The 24941-nt window shown below is 51.3% G+C and overlaps 2 protein-coding genes across 8 annotated transcripts in view; both read right to left on the minus strand.

Moving 5' to 3' along the window:
- The window catches only part of PLCH1 (phospholipase C eta 1), a 55069-nt gene extending 37622 nt beyond the window's left edge, over positions 1–17447 (minus strand). For 6 of the 7 annotated variants that reach the window (XM_039713903.1, XM_039713900.1, XM_039713902.1 and 3 more), the window contains exon 1: positions 7157–7235. In XM_039713903.1, coding sequence (XP_039569837.1) covers positions 7157–7235 — 79 coding nt within the window. Of the gene's footprint in view, positions 1–7156; positions 7274–17334 lie in introns of those variants that run through there. The other variant, XM_039713898.1, reaches the window with a different exon arrangement.
- A 2124-nt stretch (positions 17448–19571) lies between these two features.
- CUNH3orf33 (chromosome unknown C3orf33 homolog) lies at positions 19572–24898 on the minus strand. Its single transcript, XM_039713849.1, has 5 exons — positions 24761–24898; positions 24612–24671; positions 22197–22350; positions 21351–21511; positions 19572–20720 (listed from the first exon to the last, which is right to left on the minus strand). Exons 1-5 carry the CDS (start codon positions 24851–24853, stop codon positions 20448–20450), a joined length of 741 nt encoding a protein of 246 aa, XP_039569783.1. The 5' UTR covers positions 24854–24898; the 3' UTR covers positions 19572–20447.
- Positions 24899–24941: the final 43 nt, after the last annotated feature.

Here is a 24941-nt window from a genome sequence, read left to right on the forward strand (position 1 = left end):
AAAAAAAAAAAAAAAACCCAAAAAAAAAAAAAACACTCAAAAAAACCCCACACCTCATAGTTTCACATGCCTGCAGAACTTCAGTGGGATGGGAGACAAGATCCAAGTGGAGCTGACATGTTTTACCTCCTGAGAAATCATTATTACTTAGCTGTTGCTAAGACAGAGAGCTTCCCCCAGCCTCACGACAAACTCAGCACTCTGTGGGGTATCCATGGACCATGTCCAGCACCCTGGGAAGTGAAACGAGACCCCAGACCCAGTGCAGGATCTCTTGGCTGCTCAGCTGTGGCTCTCCTGGCACTGTCAGGCCGGGATGGCAGGGGGTGGCACACTCTGAGGAGGGAGTGTCACCCACTGCCAGGCAGAGCAGGGGAATGGGGCAGCCACAGCCTCACCCCAGCTCTGGCTCCCACCATGTTCATGGCTGAAATCACCACTCTGAAGCCTCTAGACAGCTACCAGTGCCTGTGCATTGAAATGATGTGCTATAGCTGCAGTTCAACAACAAAAAATAAACTGTCTCTGCTGTACAGTTTAATAATTGATATATCAGATTGCACTTGATAATGTGTTAAATGCAAATTACTCACACTCCTACTGTTCTGTTAATTATAATACAAGCTATACACAAACACCTTCAATGCCACAGCTGCTCTGCAAGGAACCTTACACAATCACCAATACATTCTTCATTATTTTGTCTCCAGAATAAACTTCCTTTTGAAACCAGACGTGCTTAAATGCTACATGTCTTTAGAAATTCAAGCATGTTATATAGGTTAGAAGAACATTACAGCAAACCAATGAAGATGTTATGTAATTCAGTTGACAAATTCAGGTGCCAAATGGTATAAGACCTGTAGATTTATTCAACTTCAAAAAAACCCCAAATCAATCCCCATGACAACTTCTCGGTGTCAAGCCAGGTTTTGTATTTAATCCCAAGCCCTGTCAGTTGCCTTGGCTCTTCCCTCGTCCCAGGGCTCACAGGCTCCTGCTGGGAATGCTCTGCAGGGCCACAGCCCACACAGCTCCAGCAGTCCCAGAGGTGATGGTGACGAACAAGCTTCCTGAAAAAAACCTCATTTCCCTTTACCTGCAGCTGACTGACATCAGTGATCACTAAGACAAGATCTCTTCAGCCATTCTGCTGTCCCGTGGGGGCTGCACAGTCCCAGCTAAGGTCTGGCAGGACAGTAACAGCCTCCCCTCCACGCTGGCTTTCCCACTTAGGTTTCCTGCCCACACCTCACCAGGCTCAGATTACTGGACAGAGACACAACACTGCAAGTTCTACTGCAAAATATCCATTTTCCAATAAATGAGAGTATGATTTAACTAACAGTTTGGAAATTACAGCATCAGAGGAAGGTTCATTTTCTAGCTCATTGGGTTTTCCTTTATCACTGTCAAAATAGCTGGAAACCAGCACAAAGCCTAATTCTGCTAAAGAGCAAGAAAAGCTGATTAGAGAACTAACACCTCTTACAGGGAATAGATAATGAAATAAGGAGATAACAACATCTTCATAATCATCTTCCAAGTGTAATCTTAGATCTGAACTGTGAGACAATTTCCTTGTGAAAAGTCAGCCACCAATGAATAAAACTTTGCATGGGCTGCACAGAAAACTTGTCATTTTTATCAGATTAAAGCTTTTATCAACTCATTTATCGTTAATGAAGACATGGTTCTGTGGAAAGCTGAGAAATACAAAAAATGAAAGGGGAAAAATACTTGGCATTAGAACACAAGCACCTGAAACATTGTGTGGAGACAGATCCCACATGAGACTCCTCCTTTCATTAACAGATGCAGAGACAGACACAGTTCTTGAACAAAGCACAGAGAGTTTCTTCAGGCACTTTAGGCCCTTTTTAAACCTCAGTGGACTTCAATACATTAATTCCCCAATGCTCTTCTTGCAAACACATTTCCACTTACATCTGTTTGTCTCGAGGAATGGATTGTGGATATCTCACATAAATCAGAACGTGAACCCAAACACAAATTCCTGCACTACTAACTCGTTCTGCTTTCCCAGCACCATTCTGAAACTCCAGCTGAAGCAACTGAAGATAAAAGGCTGAATCCTGCAGCCCACAGCTGGCATCTGTAGCTGTGCCACAGGCCTGCACGAGGCTTCAGCAGAGCTAATTATAGAGCACTGCCCATCAGCAAACAGCAAGCCTGAAGGATTTCTGCAATCTGGCAAAGCTCCAGGACTGCTCCCCCAAAACTCTTGTGCTCCAATAACCAAAATAGGCCATTTGACTGCATAAAAAAGGACAGCAGAAGGCATTTTATGTTCTCATTGGGCACACAAGCCTAAGGCCACTGAAGCAAGGAGAGGCTCTCTGTGGTTTCCTCATCAGGATGTTGGACAGCCAAAGGCACCAGGATGTGCCCAACACGACCTATGTCACCTGGCAGGCTCAGAGCCACTCACACCTTCCAGGAAATTCCCTTTGCAAGGTGAAACAACAGGGCAACACAACCTGCTCCATCCCTGACAGCCTGCTTCCCTCCAACCAGAGGGTCCACACAAGTTTGGGGGTTAATTCCCACAGATGGTCACAAGCATAAATGAATTCCAAAAATCTTATGGGGGAAAAAACCCCAATCAGATGCAATGATAAAAACTGGAATTATCTAGATGCAGTTTTGGCTGGGGAAGTACTTGCCTTGCTGACTGGGAGGCACTGGGAGCCACAGGAAGGTTTCCTCTGTACACTTTGGGGTTTTTTTCCCTTTATACTTTTAACCCCGACCATCTAGTAGCAAAGTTAAATGGATGTTTGCTCTGACAGCACAGCCATTCCTGCATTGTTACTGCCAGCAAACAAACAAAACATGATGCACACTTACAGCTTAAAACCCCTGGAAAAATAAAAAAACAATCTTCCAAGCCTAGAGGGATGCTGTACTTTGTATTTTGGAACTGCTTGCAAGAGGAAGGAAATGAAAGTGGGTTCATCAAATCCTCAAGGCTATTCCAAACATTCTAATTGCTTGTCTTCTCTGTTCTGCAGAAACTGCTAAAACAGCTCACCCCAGCCCCTGTCTCTGGTCTGTTATTCTCTGTGTGCACACACTGCTGTATCTCACTGCTGCTGCTGCTGCTGCTGAAGAAAACTGACATTTTTGCTTCTGGGCAGATAAGACTCCCCAGAGTACAAGGCACAGCAGCAACCTCCACTTCTGTAACCAAAAATTTCAGACATAAACAGATAAGAATTTTAATATCCTGCAAATGCAGCCATTAGCAGCTTTTCTTAATAAAATTATAAAATGATGAGAGAGCCTTGGGCAACGTGGATGCACACAGTATTTCACTACACACACGACCCTCAGTCATTATTTAAAGACAAGCTGCCAGAGCCCCGTGGAAAGCCCCACAGCTGTGTATCAATAGTTCTTGTGTACCAGCCTGCAAGTGTCCCAAAGCAGCATTAAAAGCCAGCAGAGAGCAGCCTGATCCCTGTACAGCAGCATCTCCTGACTGGAATGGGAGCACTGCTGCTTGCATCTGAAGTTCACTGGACACAGGGACTGAACTGGGACCACAGACAGCTTTCCAGCCTTATTTCCCATTAGTCAATACACTGCCTGCTAATCACATTTACAACTTCAGAGCAAGAGCACAAATACAATGCTGTAACAATTCTTCCAAAACCTGTCAATCTTCCACTCAAAATACCTTAGATTTTCCTGGGCCTGTTTCATATAGTTGTGGACAATTTTCAGCTTGCTCTTGTGCCAACTTCCCCCATCAGCTCAAATAATAAGCTGAGCTTTCCCTTTGCAATGCATTCAGAGCCAGCAGTCACATCCCCTCCCAGTCTTTGATTTCCCAAACCAAACAACCCAACTCATCTCCTCTCCCGTTCTGTACCCTCCTCCCTGTTCCTGAGCTGCCCCTGCTCCAACACTGCTGCCCAGACCTGTGTTAGGCTGGGCCTCGTGGCACCAACACCTTCATCTTACCCCTGAGCACTCAAAACTGCATCTTCCTTCAGCTGATCACAGAACCAGAGTGCTTTGGGTTGGAAGGGACCTTAAAACTCACCTTGTTCCACCCCTTCATGGGCAGGGACACCTTCCACTGCCCCAGGGTGCTCCAAGCCCTGTCCAGCCTTGAACACTCCAGGGATGTGACATCCCAGGGGCCGGTGCTGTCCTGCTGCTGCAGGGGCACTGCACTGCAACAGGGGAGCAGGCTCAGCTGGCTGCTGCTGCTGCTGCAAGATCAGCCTTTTTTCCTTCGGGATGTTTGGTTTTGTTTGGGGTTTTGTTGGTGTTTTGTTCTGTTTTTTACACAAAACAATCAAACCACTCCCAACAGACACAGAACTTCAGTATTTTTATTGATGCAGTCCATGAGTTCTTGCATTTGAGCTCCTCAGCAGGAGGTGAACAAATGGAACCCCATCTGCTCAGGTGCTTAAACTAATGCAGGTGCCACAAGGGTGTGAAGGAAACACCACAGATGAGCACAGCTGGGCAAATTCCTCTTCCATTCTGCTCATCCACAGATGAGCAAAATTCCTCTTGTGGACCTCAGCAGCCACTTCCAGTTCTCCTAAAGATACTCCTACTGTTTTTAAGAACACCAACTGGCCCTGTGGGACATTTTTACCTGGCCTGCCCCAAGGGGCAGCAGTTCCTCCAGCTCACAGGTTCAGTTCCAATCACTCCAAACAGCCCTGATGGAGCTGCCCCCCTGCTCCCAGTGAGGGTGCACTGGGATAATGTGAGCAGCCTGAATTATCAGCACAGCCTCTCTGGAGCAGCAGAACCCCACACTCATTCCTGGGACATGCACCCCCTCACAGCACGCTGTGGGACTGTCACCTCTGTCACTGCCAGGGGGAATTCAGCCCCTCCACACACTCAGAGGAAAGGAGCTGTCTGCACAGTGCCTTGCTTAGGTTAAAGGAGACAAATGGGAAGCCCTGATGGATTCGGCCAGGGAAAAATAGTTAATCTTATCTGGTCATCAATCAAAGACAGATCAATTAGGCCATGAAATCTTTCTGGTCTAGGATTCCTGCTAATTATGCCCTGGGCTGTAGATGATTATCACTTTGCAGACTCATCCCTCAATAGCTGTTCATGGATTGCTGGGCTGTGCTGATGGATCATTACCCAGCCTTGCACCATCAGCAGGATAAAGGTGGGGTGCTGCCCTGTGCTGACACACCACCTCAGGCCTCAGAGCATGCACCAGACTCCTCTTCCCCTGTTCTGGAGTGGCAGAGCTGCAGATACACACCCCTGTAGCTGTTGCAGTCACACACTGGTGCAGGAGAGCAGGGATCTGCCTGGGAAGAGCAGGGATTAACAGGCATCTGCCAAAACACTGCCTCAGTGCTCAGGGCACCCGGGTGAACACGGCCCTGCCACAAGGTCAGAGGGAACTCTGAGGGAACGTGATCCCACCAAAACCAGCGGGACCACACGAGTGGCCTGACAAACCCCAGGAACAAATTCATCTCACCGGAGAAGCAGAATGGCTCTGCCTGGAGATGACAGCACTTTCCCTCTAACACAAGTCCCAAGTGCAGCACACACATGAATTAATGTGACAACACCACTGTCAGACTTACTTACAGCAAGTTATTAACATTCTTCTGGTGTCCCAAATAGAACTAGAAGTGCTCACGGGCAAGGGAAAAAGCAGTACAGGGAAAAATGGGGCTCTCTCTGAACTGGCTTTCATTAGGAAGATTCCCAGACTGACAAATGATTAATTCTCCCACTAAGCCATTAACTTCATAGATGGTAACATAACCACAGTGACAAAAATGCAGATATAGTTTGTTTTACAGTGGGCTGCAAACCTCTCCAGTCCTGAAAAACACACTGAAAATGGAGCTGTATGTTCTCTAGGTAAAAAAATCACCATTGCTTTGAATGAGACGAGTATTTCTATCTTTAATTCATAGCCATTCCATGCTGCTGCTATTAATAGTGCCATAAATCTGCCCTAAAGCGATGGGTTTTAATTACTGACCTCAAAGGGAATAAAGACCACAAGGTGTGGGCCTCTCGGAGCAGCATTAGGAAGTCACTTCCCCAGCAGACAGACGTGTCCAGCTGTCTGATTAGATGTGACCTGCTGGACCCCCAGCCCCTGCCCCCCACAGCACAGCGAGCACAGACCCCGCACAGCTGTGCCAGGCTGAGCTGCAGCCCCTCTGCGGGGTGCACCCCAGCCCAGGGCTCTGCCTGCCCGGGGCAGCCTGCCCGGGCTGATCCCCGCGGCTCCAGCACTGGTGGGGCCAGCCGGACCGCGGTGGCTCCGGCACCGGCAGCACCGGGGGGGATCAGCCAGACCGGGAGGGATCGATCGGACTGGTACCGGGGAACATCGGTGGGATCGGTCAGACCAGTGCCGGGGGAGTTGGTCGAATCCGGGGACATCAGTCAGACCCGGTACTGGGGGAATTGATTGGATCAGGGGCATTGGTCGGAGCCGGTACCGGGGGAGGTCGGTCAGACCCGGTACCAGGGGTAGTCGGCCGGATCAGGGCATCAGTCAGACCCGGAACCGGGGGACATCGGTCGCAGCCGGTACCGGGTGAAGTCGGTCGGATCAGGGGGATCGGTCAGAGCCGGTACCGGGGCACATCGGTCGCAGCCGGTACCGGGGGGAATTGGTCGGATCGGTCAGAGCCGGTACCGGGGCACATCGGTCGCAGCCGCTCCCGGGGGGAATTGGTCGGATCGGTCAGAGCCGGTACCGGGGCACATCGGTCGGAGCCGGTACCAGGGGTGAAGTCGGTCGGATCAGGGGGATCGGTCAGAGCCGGTACCAGAGGTAGTCGGTTGGATCGGTCAGAGCCGGTACCGGGGCACATCGGTCGCAGCCGGTACCGGGGGGAATTGGTCGGAGCGGTCAGAGCCGGTACCGGGGCACATCGGTCGCAGCCGGTACCGGGGGCGGCGGTCGCGGAGCGCCCCCTGGCGGCGCCGCCGCAGCCCCGCCGCTCCCGGGGTCCCGAGCGCCCCCCGAGCGCCCCCCGGCCGAGCCCCCGCACGGAGCAGCGTCCCCAGGAGACACTCCCGTGAGTACGCGATGTCAGGGACCACAGCAGCGGGAAACACCAACAGCCGAAACTGCGGAATAAGCGGAATAACCGCAACTCACCGTGGAACACGCCGTTGTCCGCTAGGAAGTGCCGGCAGTACTGCAGGCAGCTCTTCTTATCCAGACTCCAGTAACTCATGGTGGGACAGCTTCCCGCTCACCATCAAAGGCTCTGACCTGCAAGGGAAACGGGAGTGGGTAACTGGGACTTGATTTACCAAAAATGCCCCCTGCTACTGCAGGCACTGCAGCTGTTTGAGCCCTTTATGCAAAATGGTCCGTCACTTCACACAAAGATGGCAACAAACAAAGTTCTTCACTCTCCAAACGTGCCCATCCCCATGGATGTGCAGGCAAAGGGCACGGTCACATCAGCTGGATGGAGCCAGAGCTGCACTGGTGCCACCAGCCAGCAACTGCCCGGGTGCTGCAGGGAGCAGTGGGCACCCCTGTCACCTCTGTCACCACCACCCGCCACCGCCACCGCAGGCCACTGTGGGGCCTGGAGACACGATCGATCCAATCCATTCAGTGATGCTGTCCCACATTTAACAGGCTGCAGACACATCCGACAACACCACGGAACCATAAATCCTGCCACATGAAGGTTACAGTAATTAAAAAGGTGACTCAAAGGTAATCACCCCCTGATTCTGAGACCAGAGCAGAGTTATGAGGACACTGGGCCCTGTGCCCTCGCCCTTGGCAGACATTGCCCTGTGGCAATGAAATCACCCATGGACAGGCAGTTTGAGCCTGGGGAGGAGCACTTACATCAGCACCCAAAATTAACACTGACGGCTACAGGCAGGCACACCAGCATTCCATACTTCTTTGGAGCCATGGAATTCTTAATCTCCTGTCCTGACACCAAATCCTTTTGCTGGATCCTCCTTCTCCCTTTGCTATTTTATGAAGTTCAGGTTCTGGTTTCAGCAATCCAGACACCCCTTCCTGTTACAAGCCCACTTTGCTCTCCCATTTTATCTCCCTCCCACCTTCACTCTGGTCAACCCAGCTGCTTGCTCGCCCACACTTCGCACAAACAACTCCAACTGTCTTTATCCAAGCAATTCTAGCAGGATGTGAGGACACTGCCACCCAAACCTCCTCATAAAATACTGCCAGGGGGCCTGAGTAACAAACCCAGCCCCGGATGAAGCACCACAGCACACGGAGGGCTCAGCTCTGCTGAGGGACACAGATCCATTTCATTCAGAACAAAAAGGACAAGGAACAATCTGAAATCCCAGGAAATGGTACTCCTCTGATCCTTAACGACCAATTTAGCTACAATCCGTTCCTGGAGTGCAGACAACTAACAAGGGAACAGAAGGACCTGGAGGACCTTTCCCCTGTCCCCAGGCAGCCTCAGTGGCAATGCTGGTGCTGACTTGCAAGCTCTAGAGACCCCCAGGGCAGTCCCAGTGTGACAGCCGTGCAGGTCTGAGGGGAGCAGGCATGCTCTGATGCTCTGCTGCAGCTGGGAGCCACCAACACCTGTCTGTGCCTTGCTCCATCCTAAAACGTCCCCAGGCTCCACTGGGGGTGTGGTTTGGGTATGGACTGTGCACTGGTGACACTAAAGGCATGTTCTGCCAAGCTTTGGAACCCAAGCAGCAATACCCACTACCTCTGCCAGGCTTCATTCTACATTTCCTGCACTTTCACCCTCACCACCCACGAGCTTTCCTTGCAGCCTGCACTAAGCCCCCCCTGCCTTAAGTAGCAAGACACAAGCTCTTAGTTAATTTTAAAGCACAGAAATAACACCACAGTCCAGCCTACGGCCAGGCCTCTTGCTTTAGGCCACAGAAGTCCAAGAGGCATCGTGTTTTAATTAAGGAAACCATATCAAATATTCACCAGTAAGAATTTGCACACAATAAGAGCAGATCTTATCTCCCGCCCAGCTCCCACGCAGAACCCCTATCACAGGGGAGATTTACAGGGAACCGTGGCTGTCACTACAGCCCTGCAGCCTCTGAAAGAGCCCCTGAGCCCCCTCCCCTCCCTCTCACGGCCCGGCTGATACAATCCTCCTTTGTTCTTGCACAAAGGGGTCTCCCACACCACGGTGGCCCCCCGAACAAAGGGTTTTCCCGGGCACATCAGGGATGAAGGCAGACTCCCGAAGGGGTTCCATCAGCTGACACAAACATCCCACAAGAAAACCTTCCCAAGAAACACCAGCTGTTTTTGGATAGCCCTCAAAGTTATTTGCTTTACAGGATTCCAGGAGAGCCCAGCCAAGATCATGCCTTACCCTACAGTACAAAAAAAAAAGCAAACAAAATCCTAACCAACCCCACACTTGGGCCAAATACCATCATTTCAAAGGGACACACACTTAGGAACTTAACAAATTTGCATCATTTCAATACAGGAGAAGAACATTCTGTCTATGCCACTGACTAAAATGCAGGCTGTACCTGTATCACTTATTTTATACATCAATTCGCATAAGAAGTGTCCACAAGTATATAATTAGGTTTAATTAGGACTGTTACAACAAAACTGTTTTGGCAAAAAGTTACCAAAATCCTGATCAGATATAAATCTGAGTTCAAAACCAGCTTGATAAAGCAGCCAATTCAGAGGGAGTTGAAAACATTCCTCACTTTTCCACTCTGCAGGTTTCTCAGCTTGGGGTATCATTTTCACAATAAGCAAAATTCCTGCAGGTTCAGCCCTGAGCCTGCCACATTCATTCCAAATCGTAAAACAATTGGTGCTTCACCTCCTGAGAGCAGAGATGCTAGTGCAGCGTGTCAGGAATCCACCTACTTTGTATCTGGATAAAGTGCATTAATCTGGAAGCTGAGCAAGGTGTCCATTATGTGCTGTGCAGAAACACAGCACCTTGAGAGAGCTGCATCTGCTATTCTGGCTGATTCATTTCCATCAAACCCGTCAGCTGCCTTATTTCTGTGCTTTGAGCACTGTGTTCCATGAGAGACACTTTTCCAAGGAGCTTTGATTAGTTGTACAGAGCTGCACTTTACAAGAGAGTTATTAATGCAAGGAAACTGATACTGCTCAAGTTATTAATGGAAGTAAACTGGTATTGCTTGTTACTGATAGAAGTAAGCTGATATTGCTCAAAGTTGGATGCAGGAAATAAGTTAACTTATAAGTTAACTAATATTTATGTGTGCACACATGAATAAACAGTGCAGATACACAGAGATGAGGTGAGAGACATGATCCACTGTTATCAGAAAGTGGGCAAACTCCTCACAAGGAATGTTTCATTCTACACATGCTTTATGAAGTTATTTGATTCCAAAAGCAGTAGCAATGAATGTGTAAGGTATTCTGGAGGCAGCAGAGGATGCACATGCCCTGCCCAGGTTGGCAGAGATGCTTCTCACAGCAAGAGGCTCAGCACCAAGAGCAATGCCTGACCCTCCATGTCTCACTGTGCTCTGCAGCTTCCCCTCACACAGAAAAATCCCGTGTGCTGTGCAGGGAATTCCCTCATTCCAGGGAATCACAATGCTGCCACCAGCAGCTGCAGGCTGAGCTGCACTCAGCAAAACCTTCTCAGCTCGGGCTGCTGGAAAGGCTCAGCACAGACCTGCTCTGGAGAGCAGCAGCACAATCCAAATATTTACCTGCACTCTTTAACCTGGACACGGAGCCAGGTGCCCAGTGAGAAGGGGGAATAACCCACGGCCAGGAGGGTGTTTGAGCCCAGGGGCAGCTCTCAGAGCAGCACCTGGAGTGAGTGCTGATCACCTGCCCTCTGCCTGCTGGTGCCCGGGGCACTTGCACAGGTAACAGCAGTGACTCCATAATTCCTGATCAATCCTGAGCAGGGATCATTCCTGATCATTCCAGGGCAGAGCTGCAGGACACCCGCACTTCCCTGGGACAACACCACAGCTCCAGGAGCAGGGATTATTCCTGATGGCAGGGCAGATCTCCAGGACACTGGCACTTCCCTGGGACCAAACCACAGCTCCACTTTCAGAGCTCAGATCTACCCAGTGAACACACGTGGGAAGTATGACTTATAAAAAACAGATTCCTTTCCTTAGCCCCAAATGGTGTATAAAGTTCATGTTCCTGGTAATTAAAGGAAAGCCAGAAAACACTAACTATTAAGTGGGCTACTGATTTTGGAAGCTTGTACCCATTAATGATAAATTTTAGCATGAAAAATAGTTCAGAGATACTGGGCTCTCCAATTGACATAAAGGAAAAGTATAACAAAATAATAACATTAATTTAAAAAAGGTAAGAAATGAGAAGAGCAATCCAGAGTCACACAAAGCCACCCCAAATGGTGGAAATAATACCATGATGGAAATGATGCTGTCTTGGCCCAGCTATGGCCAGAGCCCTCTGATGAGCTTTAGAGATCTCAGTGTGGGAGGAGGACAGACCATCTGGCTGGCACTGAGCAGCAGGAACAGAGTCCAGAGAGAAAGGCTGGGCTTTATGTGGCAGCTGGGACTGTGGTGGGGGCATGTGGCTCTCTGATGACACCATCTCGTGTGGGCAGCTACCTCCCAGCCACTGCAAGCAGAAAATAAACACCAAAGGACAAATGCTACTTTGAACTTCCCCTGGAGACTCCTGGAGTGGTATTGAGAACCTGAGCAATTCAGCTTCACAACAAACCTGCAGTGTTACTAGAAGGGAGGAAGTGCAGTGCTTTATCTTCAGTTTGAGAATAAGGCAGAGATTCACTTGCTCTCCTCAGAACAGAGCAGGGCTGCCCAGGGGGATCACTGGGTTTTCTCCACAGTTTCCTGGCTCTATAAAGAAATGTTCCCCATCAAGCTCTGCCTCATCTCCCCAGTGCCATCAGCACCCAGCAGCTGGGCGAGCACGCTGCAGAGCACACAGGCACTTGTCCAGGACACGCTCCCCAGGGCTCAGCCCTTTGCTGGTGTCAGGAATAACAGGCACTGACCAGAGGGAGAGAGCTCACCTGCACTTCTGTTCACATGCAGCCAGGAAACTTCGTGCCCTCACCAACTTCCTTCCCTACCATATTAAAATACGCTGCAGGTTCTCTCCTAGTTAATCAGTAGCCATCAACAGGAACTTCCCAGACCACGGTTTTACTTTCTAACCAAAGTGACAACTCTGGTAGAACAGCTCTCAAGCTCTCGGAGACCAGTTCTGCACAACAGGAGCTGGATTTTTTGAAACAGTATCCACAAACCAAAGAAGTTCTTGGATGAAAAGCTTAGCCATAGTTAGACCTAAAAACAACAAATCTGAAGAGATTATAAAACCCTAATATGACAGTATTCCATGGGGCATCCACCCATCTGCAGTCTTGGGCTTCTTATTCCACTAAGCCACTAACAGTCACCCAAATATTGCTAAGCATTTAAGCTGGTCTAAATTCATGCAGATTTAGATTTAATTGTCACACAAGCCAGGCTCTAAGGGTTCCACACATCATCTGTGCAAATCTCCACTTTAATCACTATCAAATATCATCATTCACTGAAAATAACTTGCATAAACATTGCTAAAGTTACACATATGGGAGCCAGGCAGAATAGGCAAGGCACACAAGATGGAAGTTCCATACTGCTGACACAAAAAGACACTTTATCCAACAAAATTATATAATTTTCATACTTACTAACTATGTCATTAACGTATGGCTACTTTCCAGAGTTAAAGCGTCTTGTATGAAACCAAAAGCTTAAAAAATACCCTTGGAGTTACAATCCATTTTGAACAGCAAATATTTAACCATAAATATTACCAGCATGAAAAAAAAAATCAATAACGCTTGGCAAGAGAAAACAAAACTGTCCAGTATAGGATCCTTTTTTTATTTCCCTAGGAACTGGTCTGGAGTAATAAAAGCAGAGATTTTTGCTTGGTTTATTTTTCTGACAGATGAGTTCCCTAATCAAATGTGCCAAGAGGCCACAACAGCTGTGCTGGCACCACGCTGGCAGCAAAGGTGTCTGAAGGGCCAAGCCAGAACAGGAGCAAAGAAACACATCCTGTGGATTTCCCTGGGAGCTGCTGGAAACTCAGAATTCAGAGATGTCTAAGCAAAGGGGAAAGGCCACAGCAGAGTTTGGGATGCAGATACTGCACTTGCATGCTCTTAGATAGATGGGACTAACTGAAAATGCAGATTTTTAGAATTGTTTACTGTGTTTAATCCGGTATTTTGGCTGTTCCCCCAGTAGAGCACTAAATACATGTTGCATTGCTCACGAGGTGAACAGAGGCTCAGCCCAACCCATTCTGCACCCAGTGTGGGTCCTGCTAGAGCACAATTCCCAGGATTTGCTCTTCAGGAGCACGGGGAGCAGGCTGGGCTCCCTGCACAGCACCAGAGCAGGGTCTGGCACACAAGTTCTCCACTCCCCAGCCCTCCCAGGCAGGCAGGACACGGCGCTGAGCTCCCTGTGCCAAGGACACCTCCACCTGTGCCAGCCCACAGCACCCCCTGCTCCTGCCGGGCTGCTCATTCCCATGCAGCTTTTGTTGCCAGTCGTTTCTCCACTCCTCCTGGAAGCCATGAAAAGCATGTGTCAGCACAACTTGCTGCTGAGGAAGGCATTAGAAAGGATTTGAACCGACTCCCCATGGCAACGGACCCTGAAAGGGAATTAGCATTTGCTCCCCATTCCTCCAGAAGCCTAGATGGAATTTGTTTTTCTCCTCTTTAAGGAATTATTTGCAGGAGGTTCAGCAGGCACAGCTTCAGCTGGCACCTGCCTTGCACACCCTGTCCAGGGTAGCACTCGTCCCACCAGACACGGGATGGGTAAATATGAGTGAGTTTTCCTTACACAGACCTCCAGTGCTCTGCACACCTTTCTGCTGCCTCTGCCAGCTCTGTACACACGTTCCCCAATCCAAATCAGGTCTAGCTTCACTGCACAGAGAGTTTCAAACTGCAAATGAATGCAGGAGTCTTTCTGTAAATGAAAATCTAAAACTTTCAGAGGCAGTTGTACAGAGTTGTTTCAGAGACAAGTCACAATGTGATAGACTGTGGAGATAAGGACAGGACACCTGGAAAGGACTTGTGCCAATGCAGCCATGTCTGAGGCATGGACACGGATGACCTGCACCTTGACTACCTGGCCACTTACCAGTGTGGGTCCCCCAAGAGTGGGCATCTCACTCCGTAAGATCCTCTGTGCTGAACATCAATTAACACAGTTGGTAATTGCTAACATTCTTCCCTTTTTTTTTCTCCTGTGGGTGGAACAACAGCCAAGCAAAGCAGGAGAAGCTGGCGGGGCTCAGCACTGCCTGGTGTGCCCCACGCCATGCCAGCCACACGCTGGGTCACGCTCGGTGTGCAAAGGAGCAGGAACTCCATGTCAGTCCCAATAAATCACACCTCTAACAGAGCTCACACCACTCTGCACCACAGCCTGCCTCCACTTGAAGTTTCTCGCAAGCAGCCTTGAGTTACTTCAGCCTGAAGAGACTCACATGGGCACCTCATGCCAAGACCTGTAATGCACATGCCAAACGCCCTCGGAGTGGTTTTACATCCTTCAGTGGCCAACGGAGCCTCCACAGGGCACGTGGCATCCTCAGCACCCTGTGCCCAGCTTCTTCTAGCCCTGCAGCAGGCATCTGCTCCAAACTCTGCCCTGCTCTGCACTTCACTGTCCCTGGGGGAGCCCCTGTGAGCACCCATCTGCAGTGTCAGATACTTCCTCGCATTGTGCATCCCCAACCTGCCTTCCCATCCCTCAGACCTGTGCTCCACATGGCTCTCAGCCACCCAGGTACACCTGGACAGTCCTTCTGTAGGGTCAGAGGAGCAGCAAAAGGCACAAAAGCCAGGAGAGCAGAGGGCAAGCTCAGATCTCTGGAGTGACAACAGTGCCCGCCGTGACCGCGGAGAGTGGAGCAAGAAAGGCAGCTTTGTTACAGAAAACAGTTCCAGTTTCCTAAATAAACAAGAAAGGAGGAAAACAAAGCCAAGGGAGTGCACAAGAGCACACAGCTCCCTGCTGGCCGTTAGACCAGTCTGGCACCAGCTGACCCCCGCAGGGCTCCACCAGAGGCACCTTCTGCCTGTGGGCTGGAAACAAAACCAGATCTGTGCCTGGCACAGCCCAGGCCCGCAGGTTCAAACCAGTGGATGCAGCCCAGGGAGCCTCTGGCTGCTGGCCAGCGCCCCAACACCTCCCAGTGCCACAGCCACTCTGCGTCCGCCCTGCCGAGGAACACTTGTGCAGGAAAGCAGGCTGCAGCACAGCTCAGCACCCGCAGCACTCATGGGGGGCTCTGAAACACCCCCGGCAGCCAGGCGTGACAGCCACCTCCTCTGAAGGCACAGGCACAAAATGCTGTCCAGGTCTGCAGCTGACCTGGAAACAGACACTCGCCTTCCTAATTTGGAGTTTGTTTTTGTTTTTTTCTAACATTCAGGCTTGTTTAAACCTATTAAAAAGCCCAAAGCAAACAAACAAAGTGAATCTCCACACCACCCCATGTGGCTGAGCCCTGAGTGTGCCACTAACGTTATCAATTTAAATTGAATTGTATCTTGGGTGACACCTTAGAAAAAACTCCGCTTCTTCAGATTTCATTAAAGGAAAACTGTTCCGTTTACAGAAAGATCATTTTGTAGAGCCAACAGAAACACACAGCTTAAAGCCTTCCCCAGAAATAAGGGGAAGCCAAGTCTTGAACAGAGATCTAATTTTCATTCTGTATTTTGATGCTCATGGAACTATTACTGCCACGGGTATTTCTTGACAGTGTTTTAAATTACAGATCAGCTCATGCAAAACTGGGAGCTGTTAATAGCGGGTGGCCTCTCCTTTGCTTTTATGGAGTGAAAATTTTATTCTCCTTCTCAAATACCGGTGATTTTGATCAAAGTCATGGCGGGACACTCGCCTCAACGGCTGAAAGGATAGCAGCATTAAATCAATTCCCTAGGCAACCTCCCAAGCCGAGCCCCTATTGTTAAAATAATGAGTTGTGCACCACTTGATCCCAACCCACCAGCTGATCCCCATTTTTATAGACAATAGGTAGCACAGAACCAGAAAGCACCCGTGAATGGATCATTTCTCACAAATTGTGCATCTTCAGCTGATAAAACTTAACATTTCTTTCTGTAACAGCCTACGGGCATTTTCAAATGTAGGAAAGGAGCATCCTTCAGAGTTCAAAACAGATTTTATAAAAGTAGCACTCTCAAACTTATTCCAGGGAGCTGATGCTCAAAGAACCAGGAAGAGTTTTTAGCAGCGTGCATGCACTCTGCTGCCTCTCACCTCCCAGAAAGCCTGGATTTCCTTTCCATATTCCACATTAACTCAGGTGCCTCACTGCAGGGCTGAGCCCTGCCTCTCTTTTCAGTACTGTTACCTGCAATTATTCTTTCACATTTCAGAACAAACACCTTAACTTTTCTTTCATTTCCTACGTTTTGCAACATAAGGGCCAGAAGTCCCAAGGACAAGTAAATCAGGAGGGCCCCCTGAAAACAGGCAAACATTGTGTTTTATAACTCAGGACTTAAAGCACACTTTAAACAAAGAGCCTATGACTGGTCCATCAGATAAGGCTTATATCTTTCTCCCTGGAATTTAATAACACTTCTTCTAAAACACTTTTTGGCCAGCTGGAGTTGGAGTTCCCAGAACCGCACAGAGTAACGTAATTACAACAAAACGTGCATGGAGTTTAATTCCTGCCTCATTGTACTTAATTTTTTTTAAAATGGTTTATGGAGTAGGCAATTAGAAATAAGGTATTTTTAGGGAGGGCTCAGTCCAGCACGAGGTTTGACTCTTCTCAGCACCGTCCCAGCACCTTCCAGGTGGGGACAGGCGCTCCCGCTGCTGGCTGCGCTCCTCAGGGGGGTCGGGATTTTCCCCTGAGCCGGGCCGGGCCGGGCCGGGCCGAGCCGGGCGGCTGCAGCTCGCTCCGGTCCCACCGCCCGCCGCCCCGGCACATGGCGAGCGGGGCAGAGCGGCCGGAGCCCGTCCGGCCACCCTCCCGGTGCCCAGCAGCACGAACACGGCCGGGGCACCGGGAGAGCCCCGGAGCACGGCGAGCGCTCGGGGCACGTCCGAGGAACGGGCTGCAGAGAAGCTCCAGCTCGCACACCCCCCCCGCAACTCCGGGCCGGGAGAAACCGGTGTTTCCCAGCGAGGGAAAGCCCAGCGGAGGCTCGCGGGGACACAGCCCCGTCCCGCCCGGAGCGCCCGCGGGGCCGGGAACAGCCACGGGGCTCGGGGGTCCCGCCCGCCCTCACTCACCGCGGCCGCCGGGGTGGGCTCGGCTCGGTCCGGTCCGGTCCGGCGCGGCGCTGTCCCACGCAGCCCCAGGCTGGTGCGGGTGCACAACCTGCTCGGTTCAAACGCCAGCGCTGCCGCCCGCCCCGCCCGGCCCGGCCCCCCGCCGCGGGCCCTGCCGAAACCCGGGCCGGCCGCGCGGAGCGGAGCCCGGCGTCCCGCCTGCCCCGGAGCGGCCCGAGCCGGGATCCAGCCCCGGTCCTGCCGCGGCCCCGAGCCGTTCAACCTGCTCCACTGCTCCATTGTGTGGGCGCTGCGAGCGGCGGGGCAGCGGGGACTGAGCCCCCGAAGCGTTCCCCTCAACATCATCGGGACTGAGCCCCCCGGCTCCCCTCAGCATCGCCCGGCCGGGGCTGAGCCCCCCGATCCGCTCCCCTCAGCAACACCGGGGCTGAGCCCCCGATCCGCTCCCCTCAGCCCGGCCGGGGCTGAGCCCCCCGATCCGCTCCCCTCAGCACCACCGGGACTGAGCCCCCGATCCGCTCCCCTCAATACCGCCCGGCCCGGCAGTGTCCCCCCGCGGCACTCACCGAGCTCCCCGGCCGAGCCGCGGGGAGCGGAGCCGGCGGGACGCGACGGGAGCAGAGCGAGAAGCGGCCCCTCGGGGCGGCCCCTCGCCCAGCGGGTGCCATGGAGACCCCCGGCCCTCCCAGCCCACCCCTGCCATGGGCAGGACACCTTCCGCTGCCCCAGGCTGCTCCAAACCCTGTCCAACCTGGCCGTGGGCACTGCCAGGGATGCGGCAGCCGCAGCTTCTCTGGGCACCCTGCGTCGGGCTTCACCACCCTCTGAGAAAGCAATTCTTTCTTAAATCCAATCTAAACCCGTCTCCCTTCGTTTAAAGCCCTTCCCTGCTCTCCTGTCACAACAGCCCTGCTCAGAAGTTTGTTCCCGAAGGATGCAAAGAGCAGCCCCGTGCCCGCGCTGCCGGTGGGCTCCAGGGGCCGGGGGTGTTTACTGCCATTTGTCTGACATGCCACACCAGCAATAAAAAGTCTGTGCAGTGTCGGAGGTATTTTTCTTGGGCCATTTGGAGGCCGGGTCTCTCCTTTCACTGCCTGTGGTCTTTTGAAGATGTTGCATCGTTCACGGCACATTCAGAGTTGCAGGGGCAAAGGCACAAGGGCTGAACAGTTTAATTCCAGTCCTTATTCCCAGTCACAGAAGTGCCTCCTGTGCTGGGAATCCTCTGCTGCGGGTGAAGGGAGGGATGGAGCTGCTGAGGGGCAGCCGTGGGGGTTTATGTAGCGGGGAAAATGCTGCTTCTCCCCAGCCAGCTCAGCCCGGTGCTGCAGAGATATTTGTCTCTGCTCCTATTACTGCTTCTCCAATAGCCAGGCCTCCCACAGAGACAGGATCTGCAACCTCTCAAGCCCTGCACAGATGGAAAGCACAGCTTTGAACTGAATTGGGCTCTTTCTGAGGGGGGAGGGTGTGCTGGTGGGTTGGGGTTTTTTTCAAAGATAAGCCCTGCGTGATAAGGAAAACAGCATTAACAAACAATTACAGGACCTGACCCTCAAGAAATCATTTGTCACTGCAAACACAAATCCATGTGAGGGAACAACACACTGTGTTCACATTCGCCCACACCTCACCTTTGCCTGCTAGAAATGCAGCATGTGGCTTCCTGAGACTTTTCTCTCAGCTTTACAGTGGATTTTTGTGATAAATCCTCCTGTGACTCATCTACAGAACAGAAGTGCGAAGTCCAGAATTATATTTAATTATTACAGAAAATAAATCATCAGTGTACAATTATGGCCAGCTTGGAGAAGCTCCTCCTACTTCCCAGACATAGGAACACCTACAAACCCCCAGAAGTGGATCTGAATGCCTACTTTGGGGTTAAACTCAGCTTTGAGTTTTGCTCGGGAGGGTGCCCCAGCCAATCCCAAATCCCTGACTGCCTGATGGGTTTCACATCCAGGAACCACGGTCCTGTTTTAAGGATCTCAAGAGTCACAACTTTGCCCTGAAGTCAGCAGAGAAAATGCTGAGGTAGCAACTAATTGCCAGATAAGCAGTGCTCAATTATTAATGTTTTTTTGTACCACACTCTCCTCCCCAGTGTTTCACTGGAAAGCAATGACACAGAAAGAGGGAAAATCTGTAAAACACCCCACTTTAAATAAATACTGGGACCGTGGGAGGTTAAACAAAGGTCAAGGGCTTGGTGTATAAAACATGTAACAATGAACTTGAGAAATTCAATCTTTATTCTGAAAATATTTACAACATAAATAGTAATACACTCATGTACTTCACATGTGTATCAAAAATAAAGCAAGAATTCAAATTCTTAGCACATTCTGATCCTCCTTGTCAAATTTCATGTTAAAGTTTTATAGGAATCTAATTTTAGATACAGAACCATCAGAAAAAAAAAAGAAACAACACAGGTTTTTTCTCTTCAAATGAAAACTGTCTTTGAAATATCTGGATTCCTGACATTATATTCTTTGATACACCAAGTGATGTTTTTCCCCTGAGGAACTTTAGTTATTACAACCTTATCAGCTTTTTAAGATCAACCATAACAAAACACCTTTTACATCACTAACAATGCAACCCATCATTCAAGATGAATGAGTTTTCAACCACAAATTACCAAAAAGTAGCGTAAGAACAGAGTCCAAACCAAAATGTTGTGTTTAAACCCTTCCCACGGGCTTTGTAACCCATCCCATGGGGTTTGTGCTCAGTGTGGGCTCGGCAGCAATGGCACACTACAGAGGTGTGAAGGGAAACTCAAACCTGCCCCTCAAACCTGCACTGGGCAGCACAGCCTGGAGTTCAGCAGGTGGGAACTGGACAGCTAATTCAGGACATCACTGTGGAGAAGTTTGGCATCAGAACATTTTCACTGGTGGCCTGCACGCTGCTACTAAACTTCAGTCCCGTGTGGGTCTTGAAATGGGATGCATTCTAAATAACCATGAACTGGGGGTTTATATTCTGTGTAACCCATGAACTGTGGGGTTTGTGTTCGAGACAGGGACCCTCAACATCACAGCACTGTTTGTGATCACAAACATACACCAATCCCAGCTTGGGGAGCTGCATTCCCCACCTTTTCACCTCCCAGTAGAGCTTCTAACCCAGCCCACAAACTGTTTCAGCCTCTGCACGAATTTATTGCTGCTGATGCGCTCCTGGACTCTTTCAGAGTAGCTCTGCTCTTTCCATATGCCTATATTTTTCTTCACAGCCTTTAACTCAGCCCGGAGGAGCCTTTTGTGCAGCTTCAAGTAGAGGCGGGAGTGGTGAGACAGCCCCTCAATCCGGGCTGCTCTGGCCAGCCCTTGGCTCAAGAGCTCTTCGTTCAAGCACATGCTGAAAAATCCACCCTAGAAAAAACACAACAAATAGATATTCACCATTGGAACAGGGTTATCTGGGGTTTGGTGTGAACTCCCTCAGAGGTACAAGCTTTACTCGTGGCTGTATCTACACTTTGGCAGCAGAAGTTAAAAGGGAAGAGGAATCCAGGTGACTTCAAACCCAGCTTCAGTGTGAGGGTGGTGAGGCCCTGGCACAGGTGCCCAGAGCAGCTGTGGCTGCCCCTGGATCCCTGGCAGTGCCCAAGGCCAGGCTGGACAGAGCTTGGAGCAGCCTGGGACAGTGGAAGGTGTCCCTGCCCATGGGCCAGGAGTGGATGGTCTGAAAGTCCCTTCCAACCCAAGCCATGCTGTGATTCAATAATGCGAGGCATTTGTGAGGGAACATGGGATAACAAACATTAGGCTAATCAGAACTGCAGATGCCTTTTTGGCACTGGCAGAGCAACACGTTCCTGCCATGAATCAGTCTGAAAAACTACTGCTCCTGCAATCAGATTTGCAAATGCAACATTTAAAATTCACACCAAAGACGACAAATCATAAACAATAACATTTGTTAAACGTACTGAGATAACTGTGTGACTACAGTCACATCTAAAACTGCAGCTAAGAGCCAGTGTGTGTGTCTGTCCTTACCTTATGGACCAGGACGAGGCACTCCAGGGCCGAGCTGTCCCTGCCCAGGAGCTGGAACCACAGGGGCTGTTTGGGGAGCAGCTCCCGCTGCAGCCAGGCCGTGCCACCTGCAGCCAGCTCCACCCCGGCCAGGCGGATCAGCAGGAGCCCCTCCGGCTGCCCTGCAAGGGAAAGGGACACATCTGCTGCTGGGGCAAAGCTCGGCCTTTGCACAGAGCCTCAGCTGCTGCCAGTGAACTCATTCCTGTGGACTACAAGAATTCCTTTCAGCTCCTCAAACCAAACAGGAATTTGGTCTCACCTCTTCTTCAGGGGAAAAAAAGATGTCAATTCAAGGCTGCCTAATTCATAATTTGGCTTATTTTTCATGCAAAGAAAAAATATCTGCTCCCACTCTCAGTCCCTATCCTTCATCCACAGGGGCAGAAGCATCAGCTCCTGCTGGTGTTTGCACAGCCAGTGTGAGAGTCACAGGCTTGATGGACAGTTTGTTTCTGACAGAAAAACTGTCCCCAAAAATCGGTGTCTGCAAATAAAAGCACAATCCCAACAGAGGCTTTTGCCAGGAATGAGATGAGCTGTGCAAGCAGAAGCACTGCCTGAGTGCTCACTTCTGCTGCTGGAAAATATCTCAGTAACTGTAAGGATTAACACAAACACTGTAGTGACAAACTCTCTGTCTCCTCCTGTCTTTTACTCCCCAGTTTCCCACCTGCAAAGCACAGAAAGACCAAAAGGCAGAGCTGGAAATGTGCCTCAGCCCTTCCTCTCAAGTTTGCAGCCATTCTAAGATCAGCACATTTCATTTCTGCCCTTGCTCTTCACACTCTTTTCCTCATTACTCACATTTTCTCTGGATGGCTGAGATGAAAGGAATGCTGATGGGAATGTGCTCAACTTCCAGGCCCTTCTCTGTGACGTGATGTAATTTCCCTCTCAATTTCACATTCTTTTTTACAAACTCCACAGGTATATCCAAAGGATTTGTGAATTTTGTTGTCTATTGATGGAAGGAAGAGAAAGACAAAAATTTAAGAAAAAATATAGAGCAGTTACAGCCACACTAAATCCAACTTTTTATAATAGTTTGGGAAATTCCACCTCTATTGTTACACACCATGGGCAAGTGAATATAGACATATATTTAATCATTTTCCCTGTTTTACAGGACTTGCAACATCGGTGCGGACACAAAAACCAGGTTTAGAGAAAGAACAGAAACTGCCATTTTTTGAGCAATGCCTATTGAAGTTCACTTGATTCCCCAAGAAAAGAGTGTTTTAGAAGCAGCCTGAATGGGGCTGGGAGAGGGGTGAAAGGAAGCCCGAGGACAGACACGCTGAAAACAAAGGCAGAGCAGGGAGGGCAGAAACAACCCCGCCTTTGATGCCGGAGGAAACCAGGAGAGGGACAAAGGCAGGTGAACAGCTCTGAGATCACAAGAAGATTAAATTTGATACTACAGCCTGGGAGGATCCAAAGGGGATGGTTATGTGATCACACAGGAAAACCAAGCTGAGCAGCAGCAAAGACTTGGGCCGTGGCACAGGAATGGAGCAGCCACAGGTCTGGGGTGAGGGAGGACACCTGAGACCCCCAAAAAATTAAGAACCCCAAAATTTAAGACACTGAGGTCTCACTGTAAGAGGCCTTAGCAAAACACTGACCTACAGAGCTGTGAAACCCACTGAGCACTGCTGTACAACTGCTGGGAAATAAACCCCCAAAACACCACAACCAAAGCTGTGTATCCTGTGTGCTCTTTACTCCCCCTCTGCAGCCCACAGGGCCTCCCACTGGGAACACGGGAATTTGGGACCTTGCAGGCAGGAAACCTGGAGGATTTTAGGAACAAAAATTCTTCAAAGCTGATCTCATTTGCTCCACCAGCCAGGTTAATGTATTCACAGGCCCTTGGGTCAAAACCAACCAAACAAAAAACAGAGAAAAAGAACTCTGGCAACATTTGTAGTTCAGGTTTTCTGGTAGTATTTTTAAGCAAAAACACCACACAAATGTTCTCTTTTATATTTGGAATTGTGCGGGGGGAAGATGAAGGTAACTGATTTTTTAAGCAGCTGGAGCATGTGTGGGAGCATGGTGGCTCCTGCCCGTGGAGGTTCAACTTCTCCAGGAGTGAGCAGCATGGTGTGAGCAAGGGAAGATTTGGGTGACGTTTAAAACCATTCAGAAGCAGTTCTGCGTGTGGAAGGACAGAGAATACACGAGGCAAGAGGCTGTTTCAGCTGTGTTTGGGCAAGGGAGGGGGCTCGAGCTGCAGTGGGACAGGCAAAGGGTCATTACCCCTCCCAGGGGCGTCAGGAACAGCGAGAACAAGGGACCCGAGGAGGTGCCACAGGACAGCGATATCGAGCGCCTCGAGACCTGAATCAAACCCTGCTGGGTTTTTTCACTTGTTAATCAGTAGCTGTAGCAGGACCGTTATGATTAAGCAACCGCATTGTGAACCTTGCACGCTTGGCTAATCTTTAGTTTTAAGGAAAAGGGAAGACAATGCCAAGATGAATGGGCTGTCTGGGCGGGGGCCGCCAGCCGTGGAGGCAGCCGGGCTGAACTGCCCCGGGAAAAGGCAATTCCAGCGGGGAGACAGCGCGACCACTGACCGCTGAGCACCCAGCAAGGAACTTTTTGGGGAAACACCAGCTCCTGCTTTGCGCAAACCGCAACAAAACACGGGCACGCTTTGGCGCTGCCGCCGGCACAGCCCGCGGGCCGGACAGCCCCGGCGTGAGGCACGGCAGGGCAGGGCAGGGCAGGGCAGGGCTGCCCCGGTTCTGAGGGGCCGTGCCGGGATCTCTGGCATTCCCCGGTTCCGAGGGGCCGTGCCGGGATCTCTGGCATTCCCCGGTTCTGAGGGGCTGTGCTGGGCTTCCCCCGGTTCCGAGGAGCCGGACCGGGCATTCCCCGGTTCTGAGGGGCCGGGCCGCGCTCCCCCGGTTCTGAGGGGCCGGACCGGGCTCTCCCCCCACCCTCGGGCTCATTACGGGCTCTCCCCGCACCTCCCGGTTCTGAGCGGTTCGCACCGCATCCCCCGGGCCCGTGCCGGGCTTCCCCCGGTTCTGGGAGGCCGTGCCCGGCTATGCCCGCATTCCCCGGCTCCGAGCGGCCGTGGCGGGCTCTCCCCGGCTCCGAGCGGCCGTTCCGGGCTCCCCCCGGCTCCGAGCGGCCGTGCCGGGCTCCCCCCGGTTCCGAGCGGCCGTGCCGGGTTCCCCCGCGTCCCCCGGCCCGGCCCGCACTCACCAGGCGGAGGCTCCGCGCCAGCAGCAGCACCCCGGCCACGGCCGCGCCGGCGATCAGGCCCTGCGGAGGAGAACGGGGCTCAGCCGGGCCCAGCGGGGCTCCCCCCGGCCCGGTGCCCGCCCAGCCCCGTGCCCGCCCAGCCCCGGTACCCGCAGCAGCCCCAGGTGCGCGTCCGCCCACTCGGAGAGCCGGGCCAGGGCCAGCGCGGCGCGCTCGGAGCCGCCGCCGCCCTGCTCCGGCATGGCCGCGTCCCGGGCGCCCCCGCGGGAGCGGGGAACGAACAACCAGCGGCGGTGCCGCGGGGACCGGGAACGAACAGCGCCGGTGCCG

Source organism: Passer montanus, unplaced genomic scaffold, assembly GCF_014805655.1.
Source record: "Passer montanus isolate IOZ18808 unplaced genomic scaffold, ASM1480565v1 scaffold29, whole genome shotgun sequence".
Classification (NCBI taxonomy): Eukaryota; Metazoa; Chordata; class Aves; order Passeriformes; family Passeridae; genus Passer; species Passer montanus.